We start from the raw sequence: 13,707 nt of genomic DNA, 5'->3' as shown, positions 1-13,707 counted from the left end.
TCGGGATTCCCGCGGAGGCACTCCACGTCGTCTTCACAAGCGATGTTCGATCGGAACGCTCACACCATCAACGGCTGTTTACTAGTGTGTTTGTATCGTCCTTGAAGCGTTGCCTAGGCTACCGACATCTCGACCTCGTCTGCACTCTACCGCTCCGTATTGAGCTTCTTCTGGAAAAACGCTCGAACATCTTCTTCGCGCACCATCTTGCCTGTGCCTGCAAATGGCTTGAGATGCTCCCACAAAGCATCTCGAAACTTGCTGTACGCGTGCAACGAGTTGATCATCTTTTCTCTCGGCATCGATCGCAGCGCTGCCATGCCCAGATCGTACGTCGACGACGTGATCGACGCCGCATCGTCGTCGCGCACCGATGCTTGCGGATCCGACGGCGGTGCATACGTCTCTTCCGCGTCCAAGACGTGCGGTAGATGCGCCCATCTGGCAAGGCAGTCTGTGCATCGGCAGATGCGGTCGCGGAAGTCCTCGCTTAGGAAGATGTCGTAACGATGTTGTTGAGATGATGCTGCTGCTGCTGCTGCTGCTGCTGTCGTCGCTTCGCTCAGCGCTGGCGTCCATTCGTTGACATTGGACTCTGGCAGCGATTCAACGACGCTCAGCGGCTCTGGCAGCATGCATGCCGCCTCCTTCTGCACAGCGCCTATCAAGCCAGACGAGCTTGCTGAAGGTACTCGTTGAGCTTTCGACGAGGCTTCGTGCTCCTGTTTGACACGCTTTGTCTCGCTCTCCCCCGTATCCTGATCGTTAGGCCCGTCATCCGCGCGCCGCTTGCCTTCCCTTCGTTCGGCGATTCCGGACGCTGAGCTGAGACTAGCAGGTTGTGATTCGTCCTCGCGTTTTGCGGTAGCGCAGTCCCCTGCTGTTGAATACCCTTGCACCATCTCTGAGGCTGTTACCACGGTAGATCGAGCCAGTTCGGCGACCGACGACAGCAGTGCCCCATCCGTAGCAGCGCTCACCTCGGTCTGTGTCAGCGTCCTGTCTGGCTCGACCGCCAGCCCAAAGATTTGCCAGCTACTCCCATTGTGGTATTGTCCGCCCGCCTCTCGCAGCTCTTCTTGGGTCGGGACTTGAATTTTGGCAATCGAGTCATGCTCTTTGACATTGGATACATCCTGGCTTGGCGCAAGCACCATCCACCCTTTGGCACCTGCATAGCGTCGAAGGATCTCGTTGTTGGGCTTTCGGACGCACGCATCGCAGATCATCAGGTCGAAAAGGTCATGGTCGATGAGAGGTGCTTCTCCGTCCTTGGCAAGCCGGTCCGCGCTGGCCGCCGATCCATTCGAGGTCTGCGAAGCTTGAATCGAAGAGCTGCTGTCCTGAAGAGACACTGGGCGCAATGCGGTACAGCTCTCGTGCAGCCACTCTTCGCAAACGATGCACTGGAACATTGTCTCGTCTTCCTTCTCTGGATCGTACGTCTTGCCCCTTTCGCAGTAGCAGAATTCGCCGTCAAAGTTGTGGTTGTAGGCATTGGCGTCGTTTTGTGGACTGTAGCCTGGCTTGCGCAAGCTGCAAGGTTGGGCTCCTTCAGGATAGACGAGCTGTTCTGTGATTCGAGTGCACTGCAAGGCACGGTTGGGCTCGTGCTGTCGATACAAGTTCGGAGTGCCGCAGTCGCATCGAAACTTGCGCTTGTTGAACAGCTCGACCAACTCGTGTTCAGCGTGGCACGAGACACTGCAGCCTGCGCAGACGCCTCCACCGCCACAGGTCTTGCAGGCGTAGACAGGCTGTCGGATGTAGCCGCGCTCGTGCGTGCAAGTATCGAACTGGAACGGAATGGCCTCATTCGCTTGTGCTTCGAGTCGAGACTGCTGAGCAATTAGGTCGGCTGCAGTGAAGCCTACTTCATCCTCGCCCAAGTTTGGCGCGGGCAGCGATGGATCGGGAAGATGCGTTCCTGAGCCTGATGGGATCGATCCCGTTATCGGCACCGTTGGCGAAGCGGCAGAAGTCTTGTTGTCCTCGCTCATACTTGCTGCAGGGGAAGGGACGGGACGAAAGCGTCACGTCTTGGGTCTGAGGTGGTCAGGAGGGGAGGTGGTATCCAAGAGCGAGTCAAAGTTGCGTGGCCAAGAGTTAGACTTTGTGAGCGTGTCGTTTGACAGGCGAATTTTTCGCGCTGCGCGCACGCGCCACGACTCTTAGAGGGCCATTCGTGTTCAACAACCCTTTCAGATCACTTCGAATGAGCTGGACGCTCTTCCGACGAACAGTCAAGCCTCTGCGAAGCTACTGCAAGCCACTTTAAGCTCTGAGGAAGCAGGCGTAGCAAGCGAAATAGGATCGAGAGTTGCCTTTGAACAACAGAAACGAAATGGAACCACACAGTGGCGTGTCTGCTCGCGGCCAAGTCGCACAAGTGGACCCTGAAAGTCAGGCTCAAAGAGCGGCGACACTCAAGCTCTCACACGCTCAGAGTCCTTTCTGCGGATCTTGAAATTTCACGCTTGGATGTGGTCACTTGACGACATGAACGGCGCGCAGATCTTGCAGACGGGTCGAGTCTTATCAGATGAAAAGGAGCAACTCTGACCCGTACCGATGGTTGCTTGTCACTCGACCCGCATCTTCCTTCTGATTCATCCTGTCAGCCAACCTGCATTCAGCACACCGAACTGAAGCATACCGCCCACCATGCTATCCCGACAGCTACACTGCTGTCTCAGAGTCGCCACGGTTTTGCTCACAATGTGCAGTCTTGGCGGGTATGCATGGGAGACAAAAGCTGAAGGTAAGTGAATCGACACCATGACTCCCGTTCGAGTACATCAGTACTTACTGCAAATGCTGATCTTCTCGATCGCTCATCAACCCTCATCGACTCTTCAATTGATAGCTCTGGCACAGGCCGTCAGGCTGGTGCATGGTCCGGAGCATTTCGGCGTCTCTACCTTGTCGACGAGATATCCAGCAGACCACGCAATCGCCGATCTGGCTGGCAGCGTCATCTCAGGACCGGAATACTTTGCACCATGCGATACCGAAACAGGTTCGCTTCTCTACCTTGGACTGACTGTTTCGCAGACCTGGAGAAACGTGCTCCATAGCAAAGCCAAAAACGCCACGATTAGCATCGCATCCAACGCAGATCCTGCAGTTCCGGATCCGCGTCATGCTTCCAAGCACCAATGGGACAAGCAGAGGCCCTCTTGGCGACGTGGGATGCCCTCCAAGCCGCGAGTCACCCTCTTTGGCCACTTCGACCTTCTCAACGCCACTCGCCATCCCGACCAGGCCGAGAAAGCCTTGAGTTGTTACCTCGAACATCACCCGGATGCAAGTCATTGGGCTCCGAATGCGACCGAGTCTCCGCACGTACCCTTCTGGGCGCAATTCAGTGTCGATAAAGTTTACTGGATAGGCGGCTTCGGAGACGAGCACTACATCGGCTGGTTCGACAGCAACGAATGGCACACGGCGTTGAAGGAACATCATTCGTCGGATGTACACCACCAGCTCGAGCACTCTGTTCCCAGATTCGTCATTCAGTAGCCTTCATGGTCATGATTGCATCCATTAACAGCTTTGTTCGATTGAATCGCAGTGTGTGGAAGCAATCGTGGAGACGGAGAAAAGGCGGTAACGTGTTAGACCGGATTTACGTAAACTTGCTTCCAGGATTGCTTGGCTGAGTCCAAAGTCACCAGACTCCAATCGTGAGTCCTTTACGCGCCTCTTCAACGCGTTCAAAGAACAACACTTTTTTCTAAGCAAAAAGAGCTGCCGTGAGTTGCGTTGCTGCTCCAAAGAGGCCTAAGAGCGAAGGGCTAGGAGGGCGCGACCGTGAGAAAGCTGCAGCTAGAACCCACCATCTTGAGGCTTTTGCTGAGTCGTTGGCTCTCTCAACACGCCACCAACAAGAGACTTTTCGCATGGCTGCTTCCCTCCCTCCTCCTTCTTTCTTTCCCCTCTTCATCAAGCCCTGGTCCACTTCCGTTGCCTCGCATTGACATACATATTCATCTGAGAGCCCCAGCCGGTCTCCACGCGCCGCCGACCATCCTCACTAGCGACTATCCTTCCCAAGGTCCCGTCGTTTCGACTCCAAAAAAACCCACCGAGAAGAGTGCTCCCAGTATCACTTCCTACTCTTCTACCTCCTCCAGCTATACGAAGTTCGACCGCCATCCCACGCTTTGATCGATCCTACTCCACCATGTCGCAAAGCGTCCATAATCCTGCTCAGATGGGCGAAGAGGACATGGGCGAGGCCTTCGGGCCCCTGCCCGTTAGCAAGCTCGAGGTAAGGAAGCAATCCTGCACACCATCCTTGAGACGCCAATCTGACCGTTTCAGCATCCTGCGATCCATTCTGCAATCTGTTAGGACTTTGGCATCTCGAGCTCCGACTGCAAAAAGCTCGCAGAAGCCGGCTACAACACCGTCGAGAGCATCGCATTCACGCCCAAAAAGAACCTCCTCCTCGTCAAAGGTATCTCGGAGGCAAAGGCAGACAAGATTCTCGCTGAGGGTAAGTTCGATGCGTCGCCTTGACCGTCTCAATATCTGTTGCCGTCGCATGCGTCTGACCCACTCGTCTCCCCCGTGTGCATTCGCGTTTGCCACAACGCAGCCGCCAAATTGGTACCAATGGGATTCACTACCGCTACTGAGTTTCACGCTCGTCGAAATGAGCTCATCTCTATCACCACTGGATCCAAAAACCTCGACGCGATCCTGGGTGGAGGCATGGAGACTGGCAGCATCACCGAGCTGTATGGCGAATTCAGGACGGGCAAGAGTCAGCTTTGCCATACCCTGGCCGTGACCTGCCAGCTGCCCGTCGACATGGGCGGCGGTGAGGGCAAATGCTTGTACATCGACACCGAGGGCACCTTCCGTCCCGTGCGTCTCTTGGCCGTGGCCGAACGATACGGCTTGAACGGAGAAGAGGTACTCGATAACGTCGCCTACGCCCGAGCCTACAATGCCGACCACCAGCTGCAGCTGCTCTTGCAGGCTTCTGCCATGATGGCCGAGTCGCGCTTCTCACTACTCATTGTCGACTCACTCACCTCGCTTTACCGTACCGACTTCTCAGGTCGAGGCGAGCTGTCGGCGAGACAGATGCACCTGGCCAAATTCCTTCGAGGACTGATGCGTCTGGCCGACGAGTTTGGTGTCGCAGTCGTTATCACGAACCAGGTTGTCGCACAGGTGGATGGAGCTACTGCCTTCACTGCCGACGCCAAGAAGCCCATCGGTGGCAACATTGTCGCGCACGCCTCCACCACGCGTCTCTCACTGCGCAAGGGACGTGGCAATCAACGTATCTGCCGCATTGCTGACTCGCCTTGTCTTCCCGAAGCTGACGCTGTGTTTTCGATTGGCCCCGAGGGCATCATTGATCCAGTAAGTGTTTTTGTCTTATCTTGGTCTAAGAAAAGACCCTTTCTTTTGTGAACTTGCGCTCACATCCCGCTCCTTGCCTTGATGTAATCGCACCTTTACCTTTTTCTTCACCAATGCGTCTTCTCTTACGTGCCTGCTACCTTCGTCCCACAGGTCGATTGATCACGTCACTCAGAGCCACGGTCATCTCCAGAAAGAAATCAGCAAGTCTGGAGAGCGCAGTCTAATACAGAGTCCCGCCGTGCATCCTGAGCCCATTCGTATTCGCAGTCCGTTTCCTTTCGCATCCTGTCAAGTCTATCGTTGTCCTTCAAGGCCCTGCAGTTCTCGCATGTTCATATCATAATTCGGATTGTGTTGCCCTTCTGAGGCGTGCTGCCACTTGACAGTTGACGGTGGGACGCAAGGACATTCGACCACAGCATCAGAGACGTTGGGCAGCCCGAAGCTTTGTTACTGATCCCCCAAAGATTTGTGCATGGGCCATCTTGTGTTTGGGTAGTATAGTATATATTGCAGTCGTGTTCTAAGACTTTCATCTGCGGCCATAGAACCTTGAAAGCACCGCATCCCGTCCGATCTGCGAAGTTAAGCAAGGTATCGCCTAGTCAGTACTGCGGTGGGGGACCACGCGGGAATCCTAGGTGCTGCAGTTCTTCTTTTTGCCCTCTTCTTTTTGATGGTCTCGAGCTGCACAGTTTTCCGTCGAGGTGCAGAGGCGGGGTGGTGCAACAGCTGTCCAGGTGAAGCATTCGATGTATCGTACGAGTGAAAGAGAAGGCTTTGTAGCAGTGTCATATCATAATCTGACACACAGAAGGCTGCCGAAATTCGAGACAAAGCGGTGTGTGTGAGTGTGGCAAAGAGCATGTGAGCTGCAGCTGCGGACGAACTGCAGGCGGAGGTCCGAGTCAAAGTCGAAATTGAACGAATGCGCAGCGTTGGAGCTTAGAGTCGAGTCAAGCAGCCCAGGCTCGCTGCCTCAAAACCGACTTCCGCATTCAACCAGTCTGCCACTCTCTCACAGCTCCGCCTGCTCGTAACTCCCCTTAGTACTACGCTTCCAGCAACCACGACATACATCCTCCTTGTTCTCGTCATCTCTACTATCCATCCAGGTTCTTGTTCCATCCGTTCTCCTGTTTCCTGGCATTCGTCGCATCTCTTGTCTCGGGCTCGCAGGTCACCTTGTTCAGTTTGGCAGCATTCGGCCTATCGACTCTTCGCATACCACGGTCATCGTTCCCACCGAGCATACTAGATCTGCACCACTAGCATCCACAGCAGCCACGACCGCTCCTGCACTTCTCTTTGGCCGCAGTCCGCCATCCGACTCATCCGAACGAGCAGACCGACTCGCTCTTCTTTCACATCCATTGCTCCGACTCTGTGACGTCTCAGGTCAAAGAGCACGTTCAGTCCTCGCTCGGCAGGTCTACTCAAAGTCCTTCTCATTCTCATACTATCACACGCGAGGGAATACATTTCCTCTTCTCTCTTGCCCTCCCCGTTTAAGCATGATCGCCGCAATGAGGCCATCGCATGCGCATTCGACTGCGCCATCCGTCCACTCGAGACCAAGCTCACGTAACTCGTCGCATACCAACTCATCCACAATCGCCTCTCCTTCCACGCAGTCCAAGACGGACAAGCTCGCTGCCAAGGTATCCTCCAATGTCGCCAACGGCGTCTCTGGCAAGAAAGCATCAGCTGCCAAAAAAGCCGTCAAATCGCAACGGCAAACCGCCTCCGCCGACACGTCCAATCCCTCCGAAAAGCCCACACCTATCCCCGGTCTCATCACCCTCACCAAGCCAATGACCGAAGAAATGCAGTCATCGAAGCAGCCGTCTGGCTCCTCCAAAGGCAAGAAGAGCAAAGAGGCCAAATTTGCTGCCGACGAAGCCTCCTCGACCCCCATCAAGACTTCACGTTCCAAGAAATCCAAGTCGTCGCCGAAAGTGGACGCATCCGAGATGCTTTTGTCCAAGTCGGCTCCATCTGCCACTCTCAGTCATGTTCAGCAACCTGCGCAGAACAAGCACACGGGCAACGGCGCCGAGCAGGCGTCCGGTCTCACGTGGCAGCAAGAAATGTTCAAGAACGCTTCCAACTCCAACTTGGACCTCTCGCAGCACGGCAGTGGCTCCAAGCGTCACAACAAGAAGTCGAACCCACAAGGTGCGACCACCAAGCACGACGGCAACCTGGCTCACCCTCAGAAGGTGGTCCAAGATGGTCGTGACTCGCCTGCCTTGACTTGGCAGCAGGAGCTCCTGGGAGCCAAGAAGCGCACTGGGCCTCACTTTGACGTCTTTGCCGATGCACGCGACGTCGAAACGTTTGGCGCTGAAGATGGCTCTGCCCATGGCCATAGTCAAGCTAACGGCAAAGCTGGCAAGAGGCGACCCCGGGCTGGTAGTTTTGGCTCGGGCGCCGTCCAGAAGAACGGCAAGGGCCCCGGTAAGGGCCGCGGCAATGACTTGCCTCTTCACATCGACGACCTGTTCGAGTCGGCAAAGGGTGACGGTATGGTCAAATCCAAGTCTGCCCAATCTCAGCGCAACGCCGGCGCTGCCGGCAGTGCTGCCCACCTGCCCACCCAATATCCCCCGCATGGCGCGCCTATCCACATCGCGCCTTCCACGCCCGTCAAGAAGGCCAACAACAGCGCCAACCAGCAACATCCCGCAGTGGCCGCCATTGCCTACGCCGGTCCGAACTTCCACAACTCGCCCTCACCCGCCAGCCTGCCCGCTCCCAAGTTCCAGAATCGTCTCAGCAAGAACAGCTCCGAGCTTGAGCAAGGCAGCCTGCGTCCTTCGTCGCTCGCAGCCGGTAGCAGTGGCGAGTCCGGTGGCAGCGACGATGATGAGGGAGAGCAATTAACGCGTGACGTGCGTGGCGCTACCGCCCCAGCCGAGTTGACTGCAACTCCTTCCAAGGCGCCTACACCCGCAGCCTTGCCCTCTCGCAACACTGCTGCAGCTGAGTCGCCCGCACCCAAGCCTGGCATGCAGCCGGGCGCGACTGTTGAGAGTCTTCTCGCTCGCATGCTTGGAGGCGCACGTCTCAATTGATTGTTCCCACGATGCCGCAGTGACATCCCATCGCCTATGTGCTTTCCCTTTCTCTCGGTTCCGGATACGTTCCAAGGCCAGCGCGTCAAATTCTGAAGCGCCCTGGCCGCAAGCTATCGACTTTGCGCCGTTGTCATGGCAGTGCATCGTCACGATGCTTGTGACCCTTCATTCTTCTGCACATGCTCTCGCTCGCATTACCCCTTTTCGCTTGGTCATAAGCACGCACATGCTGGTTCCAACTACTCGGCCATACTTCTTCGCACAGTCAGCTTACTGTCGTGCCACCGATGGCGTTTCTGTGTTGTTTGTATCGCATGATGCGTCGGTTTTACGCCTCGATCCCCTGTCTCGGGTTTCCTTGCTAGCATATGCCAGCTTCACCTGCAATCTTCCATTCTTCAGCCATCCGGGATGCTCCTTAAGGAGCCTGCTTCAATTTTAGCCTGGGCTGCTCCATTCGCTGCTCAGAATAATCAGTCGCACGATTCAGATCCACCAATGCATGCTAGACGGCCGCCTTTTCGATTACTACATCGATCGACCGCTCAGGATATCAGGCTACCAACTGGAGCCTCCATCTAACGGCACCTCCATCTTTCTCTGCGCTTACGAAGGCACAGGATGTAACAATGGATCACGATCCATATCCAATCTGTGAGACCTCTCACAATGCCTTGGTCAGTGTACAACTGTTCTGCACTCGACCTTTTCCAACTCATTTGCATGCTCTTGTGCAGCTACCTCTTTCTCCTTGAACGTGGATCTCTACACGCAACTCCCCATCGCCTTTGCTCTTGCCGCTCCACGTCCCCTCCCCCCAACCTCTCTTCCCTTTCCTCTACTTGACCCGCCCTGTATCTCTCTTTTCACCTTTCTGCTCTCCGATCCTCACTTCACGGTTCCCTCCCTCTCTTAGTCATTCACGTTGTCGGACACAACTAAGCACTTTGCTCTCGCTGCAAATCGCCGCTAGCTCGTCCGACAGCCCTTTCCATTTTCACATCTTTTAACTCCCCCTCCTTACTATAGGTGCCGTCGTCTGTGACTGTTTTGAGCAACGTTGAACCTGAGCGCACCTGACGGAAGTGTGAAGGCGCTTTAACAAATTCGCAATCAGGCTAGACGCGCGCAGTCTGAACGCCCCGCGGATCGTCGCGTAAAGGCTTTCTGCAAAGTGTTTCTTTTGTGTCTCTGAAACGAGTTGGGCGATAAATTAACTCTGCTGAGCCGTTATCTGAACAAGTCTTCTTACGACCAACCTTTCGTGACGGCATCAGAATCTTCATTGCAGCGAGTCCCTTGGCATCAGCCTCCCTATTCTGCGACTATCATCTCCGAACAAGCGCATTGCAAATCCAGCCAGCAGAGCAGAGCTTCACTGCAGCCGTTCGATAAAACAGCGTCGAATTCCCGCCGAGAACTGAACTGCTCAGAATGCCACGAAAGTCGACAGGAGGAGCGGGGGTGTCCGGAGCCTCCGCGCCTAGCACACCATCCACCAAACCTGGCCTGTCGCGCAAATCGCTCAACGGCAGCCCCTCCGTCGCCGACGCGGACGCGAGCACATCCACATCCGCGCTCACCGTCCCCACCTCTTCCAAGCTCGTGCTCAAGCAGCAAGAAACCGCACTGAAAGGCATCGAATCGTTCGAACTACCTCGATCGAACATCGTCAAGTGCGCAAAAAGCGATATCCCTGACAGCGTGCAGCTGCGCAAAGAGGTGCAGCAAGCCCTCGTCAAGTCCGCCACCGTCTTCATCAGCTACTTGACCGCAACGGCACACGACAATGCCACCAAGAAAAAGGGCAAGATCATCACCGCCCAGCACGTGCTGGATGCTGTCAGACAGATCGACCTTGCGGGCGAGGACGAGATGGCGGAACTCAAGGCGCAGTTGAAAGGGTACAGGGACAACGCGGCGCGCAAGAAGAGCGAGAAGGCTACGGCTGGCGCGGGGGAGAAGAAAGCGGCTGATGGGCAAGAGGGCGAGGCTGAGGCGGAGAACGACGCGGATGTTAGCAGGCTCGATGGCGCCGAGGAAGAAGATGCGGATCAGTCGGTGAGAATGCACGACGACGCTGATGCGGCTGACGCTAGCTTGTTGCGGAAAAGTCTCCATGCGGCAGGCCAAGACGACGCAGACGAGGACCAGCTCATGGACGAAGACTAGCCCTCCCCCACCACCATCACACTACGCATGTACAGACGCAACCGCAATTTCAGTCACAGTAACAAATCCCATTCCCTTCGTATGAACGTTCGCGCTCACCCCTCCCTAACCATCCCAACCTGCACCTCGACCCCCGCCCTCAACAGCACATCGATCCACACCTTCTGCGTCTCGCTCAACCTGTCCCCGGGCCCCTTCACCTCCACAAACCGCACCACTTTATCCCGCATTCGCCAAATCACCAGATCCGGCATCCCCGAAGAGCACTGATCCCACTCCTCGACCAGCATCTGACAAACAACGCTGATGCTGTGCCCACCGAGACACTCGGCGACCTCGAGCAGGTCCTGCTTGCTAAACAGGTCCCATCTACAGCCCACCGCCCACGTCCGGTTCGCGCGCTCGCGATCGTCGGCACTGGCAATGAGGTCGAGACCACCCGTGCGTTCGACGTGGTCGAGCCGGTCGCGGATCTGCTGGCTGCGCACGATGGCAAACGAATCCGACGCGAGGTCGAGCGGCGCCGACTGATACGGGGTCTCAAACGAGCCCGCAACGCCATCCATGAAGATGACGTCCCACATGACGAGCACAAAGATCATGGTCAACAGCTTGCCCTCGCAGTGGTAACCTTTAAAGTCCTGCAGCGCGTAGTTCTGGAGACAGAGCTGCTCCACGTGACACGGCCGATTGTCGAGCCCGCGCCAGACGCTGCGCATCGAACGACGTGTCGACGTGGTCACGGATGAAGGGCCCTCGCTGCCAATCATGATCGACAGGGCGGTGGGGTCCGGGGCGGGAGCGGTAATGTCGTCCCACGAAATGTCGTCTAGATCTTCTTCCTTTTTGACTGTGGCTCGTTCCGATGCCGTCTCGTCCGCCAGTCTCGGCTGAACGTCTGCTGCCTCGTCCGCTTCGACTTTTCTAGTCGTGTCCTGTTCCGCTTTGACCCAGGCTGGATTGGAAAACGACTCGATCTTGACCCGCTTGAACAACGGTTTCCGTGTCTCGAACCCGCTCGAAACACGTTTTGGGGGCGACGCTTTGCTCGGACTCCCGCTCCCACTGCGCGACCAAGCCCTCGGTGGTGTACTACTCCTCGACCGCATTTCATCCGGCGACGTCGGTGGCGAAGCGCCAGCCTGCAAAAACCGTGACAACGCCGTCATGGGCTCGTTCGTGCGCGTGTCCGTCTCGACCATGCTGTCCAAACGCAGCCCCCTAAACTCGACCTCTGTCGTCTTCTTCAGCTTTGTATACGAAAAGTCGTGCTGTTCCGACCTTGGAATACGCAGCTGCGACTCGAGCCTCGCGATGCGGCGCTGCAGCGTGTCGTGGTAAATGAGATGCGTGTCAGGATCCTGCAGCCCTCTGACGCTGATCTGTAGTGCTTCGCGCTTGCCCTTGCGCTGATCCTCCGAGTACAGTGCAGTGACGAGCGCTAACCGGTCGTACCAATCGCCTCTCCGCCCGCGCCGGAACACCTTCTGATCCAGCAAAGCCTTCAGCACCTCCTTCTCGCGCTCTCTCTGCTTGAACCTCGCCAGGACCGTCGCGCCTTTGTACACCACCCGTGTCAGCACCCACCCAGGGTGAAACCGCATCCTGTGGTAAACCATCTTATCGATTCCTTCCGGATGCGCCGCCACACACTCCTGCACACACGACGTCCACTCGGCCCACACTGACTCGAATAGCTCCAGTGCGTTTCGGAAATCCGCCTCGCTCTTGCCAAACTGGATGAGGTGGTCCATCTCCGCTTCGATGCCGAGCGCGCGCTCAAAGGCGATCAAGTGGTCTCGAGAGGGGAAAAGGAAACTCGTGCGCCTGTAGGCGTACTTAGGATAGTTGCGAATGCGTGAGCGGGACAGGATGGCGGTGGTGAGCGCAGCGCTGCCCAGCAAGTTGCCTCGATAGTAGACGAGCGCGACACGATCGACGAGCGAGCGGACAGCAGGAAGCACCTGGACGCAACCGCCTCCCAGCGCTGCGGACAGCTCGTCTTTGAGCCGCGATGCTTGAGGCGGTGCCGCCTTGGAGTTTCCAAAGTTTAGCGTGAGTTGCTTGGAGCCGGCAGTTGTACCACTCGATTGCTTGATAGGACTTCTGAATAGCATCGACTGCGATTTGGTCGCAGACAGGGTTGCAACGATCTGCGCGCGTGTGATGCCGATCTTTGCGATGCCCATGTTCTTTGAAATGAGTTTGAGCTCCTCAATCGTGAGCAGAGAGAGGGATTCGGCAATGCCGCCCTTCATATCGCGGTCGGTCATGACGAAGCGATTCAGCACTGCTTCCTGTGCCTCGGTACTTAGCGTGGAAGCGTTTCGAACAGCTCCATTGATCGGGTTGGATGATTCGGCCAGCGGTTGCTTGTGACGATACGTAGGCGTGCGAGGCAGTCCAGTCTCTTCATCGATCTTCAATTCGCGTTGAAGACCAGGCAAGGTCAAGGTAGCGTTCTCCTTGTCCGTATCGAGAGCCAGCTTACGTCGATCCTGTTCCTCGGCCCTGGCAGTCTCGACTTTGGGTCCGTCTGAAGGTGGTGACAAGATGGGCGTTGCGAGTTCCTTTGTTGCTGCCTGAAGATCCTGAACTTCAGAGCGGTACGCTTCCAGCCGGTCGAGACGGTACCAAGTGTCCTTCTTACGTTGCAGCAAGCGGACGAAGAGGTACCGCGCGGGATACGAAAGCATGAAGAAGGAGGAGAGGATATCGAGCTCGGCATTCGAGAAGAGATAGGACTCGGACTCCAAGACCGCGCAGACCATTTGTTGGAAGAGTTCCGGGTACATGGACGTGCGCGAGCCTGGGCGATACGAGCTGAATTTGAATTGCTGTAAAGAACAGGGGTCAGCGGAGTCATCTTGAACGACCGGAACGACCGTAGTGTCGTCTTGTATTTTCGCTCGCATCTTTTGCTGGTCTTTACTCGCTATCTAGCCGAGCGTCTGTGTCGCTTGTTGGCCTCTGAGCCTGCTGTCTGATGACAAGCAGCCTCGTCGGTTCGATGCTTGCGTTGGGCTCGTGATGAGCTATTACGAGATAAAGTGGGAGAAGGCGAGCTGTG

At 56.3% G+C, this 13,707-nt stretch overlaps 6 protein-coding genes across 6 annotated transcripts; 4 read left to right on the top strand and 2 right to left on the bottom strand.

Annotated features, from left to right (window-relative positions):
- Positions 1 to 146: 146 nt before the first annotated feature.
- On the bottom strand, positions 147 to 2,000 carry EX895_005544 (uncharacterized protein; the record flags this gene model as incomplete). Its single annotated transcript, XM_029886136.1, has 1 exon — positions 147 to 2,000. One exon carries the CDS (start codon positions 1,998 to 2,000, stop codon positions 147 to 149), a length of 1,854 nt encoding a protein of 617 aa, XP_029737367.1.
- Positions 2,001 to 2,718: 718 nt separating this feature from the next.
- EX895_005543 (uncharacterized protein) lies at positions 2,719 to 3,522 on the top strand (the record flags this gene model as incomplete). The annotated part of the gene is made up of 2 exons (XM_029886135.1): positions 2,719 to 2,761; positions 2,867 to 3,522. The coding sequence occupies 2 exons, from the start codon at positions 2,719 to 2,721 to the stop codon at positions 3,520 to 3,522; spliced, it is 699 nt and encodes a 232-aa protein (XP_029737366.1).
- Positions 3,523 to 4,186: 664 nt separating this feature from the next.
- EX895_005542 (uncharacterized protein) lies at positions 4,187 to 5,544 on the top strand (the record flags this gene model as incomplete). The annotated part of the gene is made up of 4 exons (XM_029886134.1): positions 4,187 to 4,273; positions 4,357 to 4,501; positions 4,604 to 5,382; positions 5,536 to 5,544. The coding sequence occupies 4 exons, from the start codon at positions 4,187 to 4,189 to the stop codon at positions 5,542 to 5,544; spliced, it is 1,020 nt and encodes a 339-aa protein (XP_029737365.1).
- Positions 5,545 to 6,899: 1,355 nt separating this feature from the next.
- Positions 6,900 to 8,462, top strand: EX895_005541 (uncharacterized protein; the record flags this gene model as incomplete). The annotated part of the gene is made up of 1 exon (XM_029886133.1): positions 6,900 to 8,462. One exon carries the CDS (start codon positions 6,900 to 6,902, stop codon positions 8,460 to 8,462), a length of 1,563 nt encoding a protein of 520 aa, XP_029737364.1.
- A 1,437-nt stretch (positions 8,463 to 9,899) lies between these two features.
- On the top strand, positions 9,900 to 10,637 carry EX895_005540 (uncharacterized protein; the record flags this gene model as incomplete). Its single annotated transcript, XM_029886132.1, has 1 exon — positions 9,900 to 10,637. The coding sequence occupies one exon, from the start codon at positions 9,900 to 9,902 to the stop codon at positions 10,635 to 10,637; it is 738 nt and encodes a 245-aa protein (XP_029737363.1).
- Positions 10,638 to 10,732: 95 nt separating this feature from the next.
- Positions 10,733 to 13,408, bottom strand: EX895_005539 (uncharacterized protein; the record flags this gene model as incomplete). Its single annotated transcript, XM_029886131.1, has 1 exon — positions 10,733 to 13,408. The coding sequence occupies one exon, from the start codon at positions 13,406 to 13,408 to the stop codon at positions 10,733 to 10,735; it is 2,676 nt and encodes an 891-aa protein (XP_029737362.1).
- Positions 13,409 to 13,707: the final 299 nt, after the last annotated feature.

This window comes from Sporisorium graminicola, chromosome SGRAM_7 (assembly GCF_005498985.1).
Source record: "Sporisorium graminicola strain CBS 10092 chromosome SGRAM_7, whole genome shotgun sequence".
Taxonomy (NCBI): domain Eukaryota; kingdom Fungi; phylum Basidiomycota; class Ustilaginomycetes; order Ustilaginales; family Ustilaginaceae; genus Sporisorium; species Sporisorium graminicola.
The sequence above is the reverse complement of the archived record's forward strand: the minus strand, read 5'-3'. Positions and strand labels throughout refer to the sequence as shown.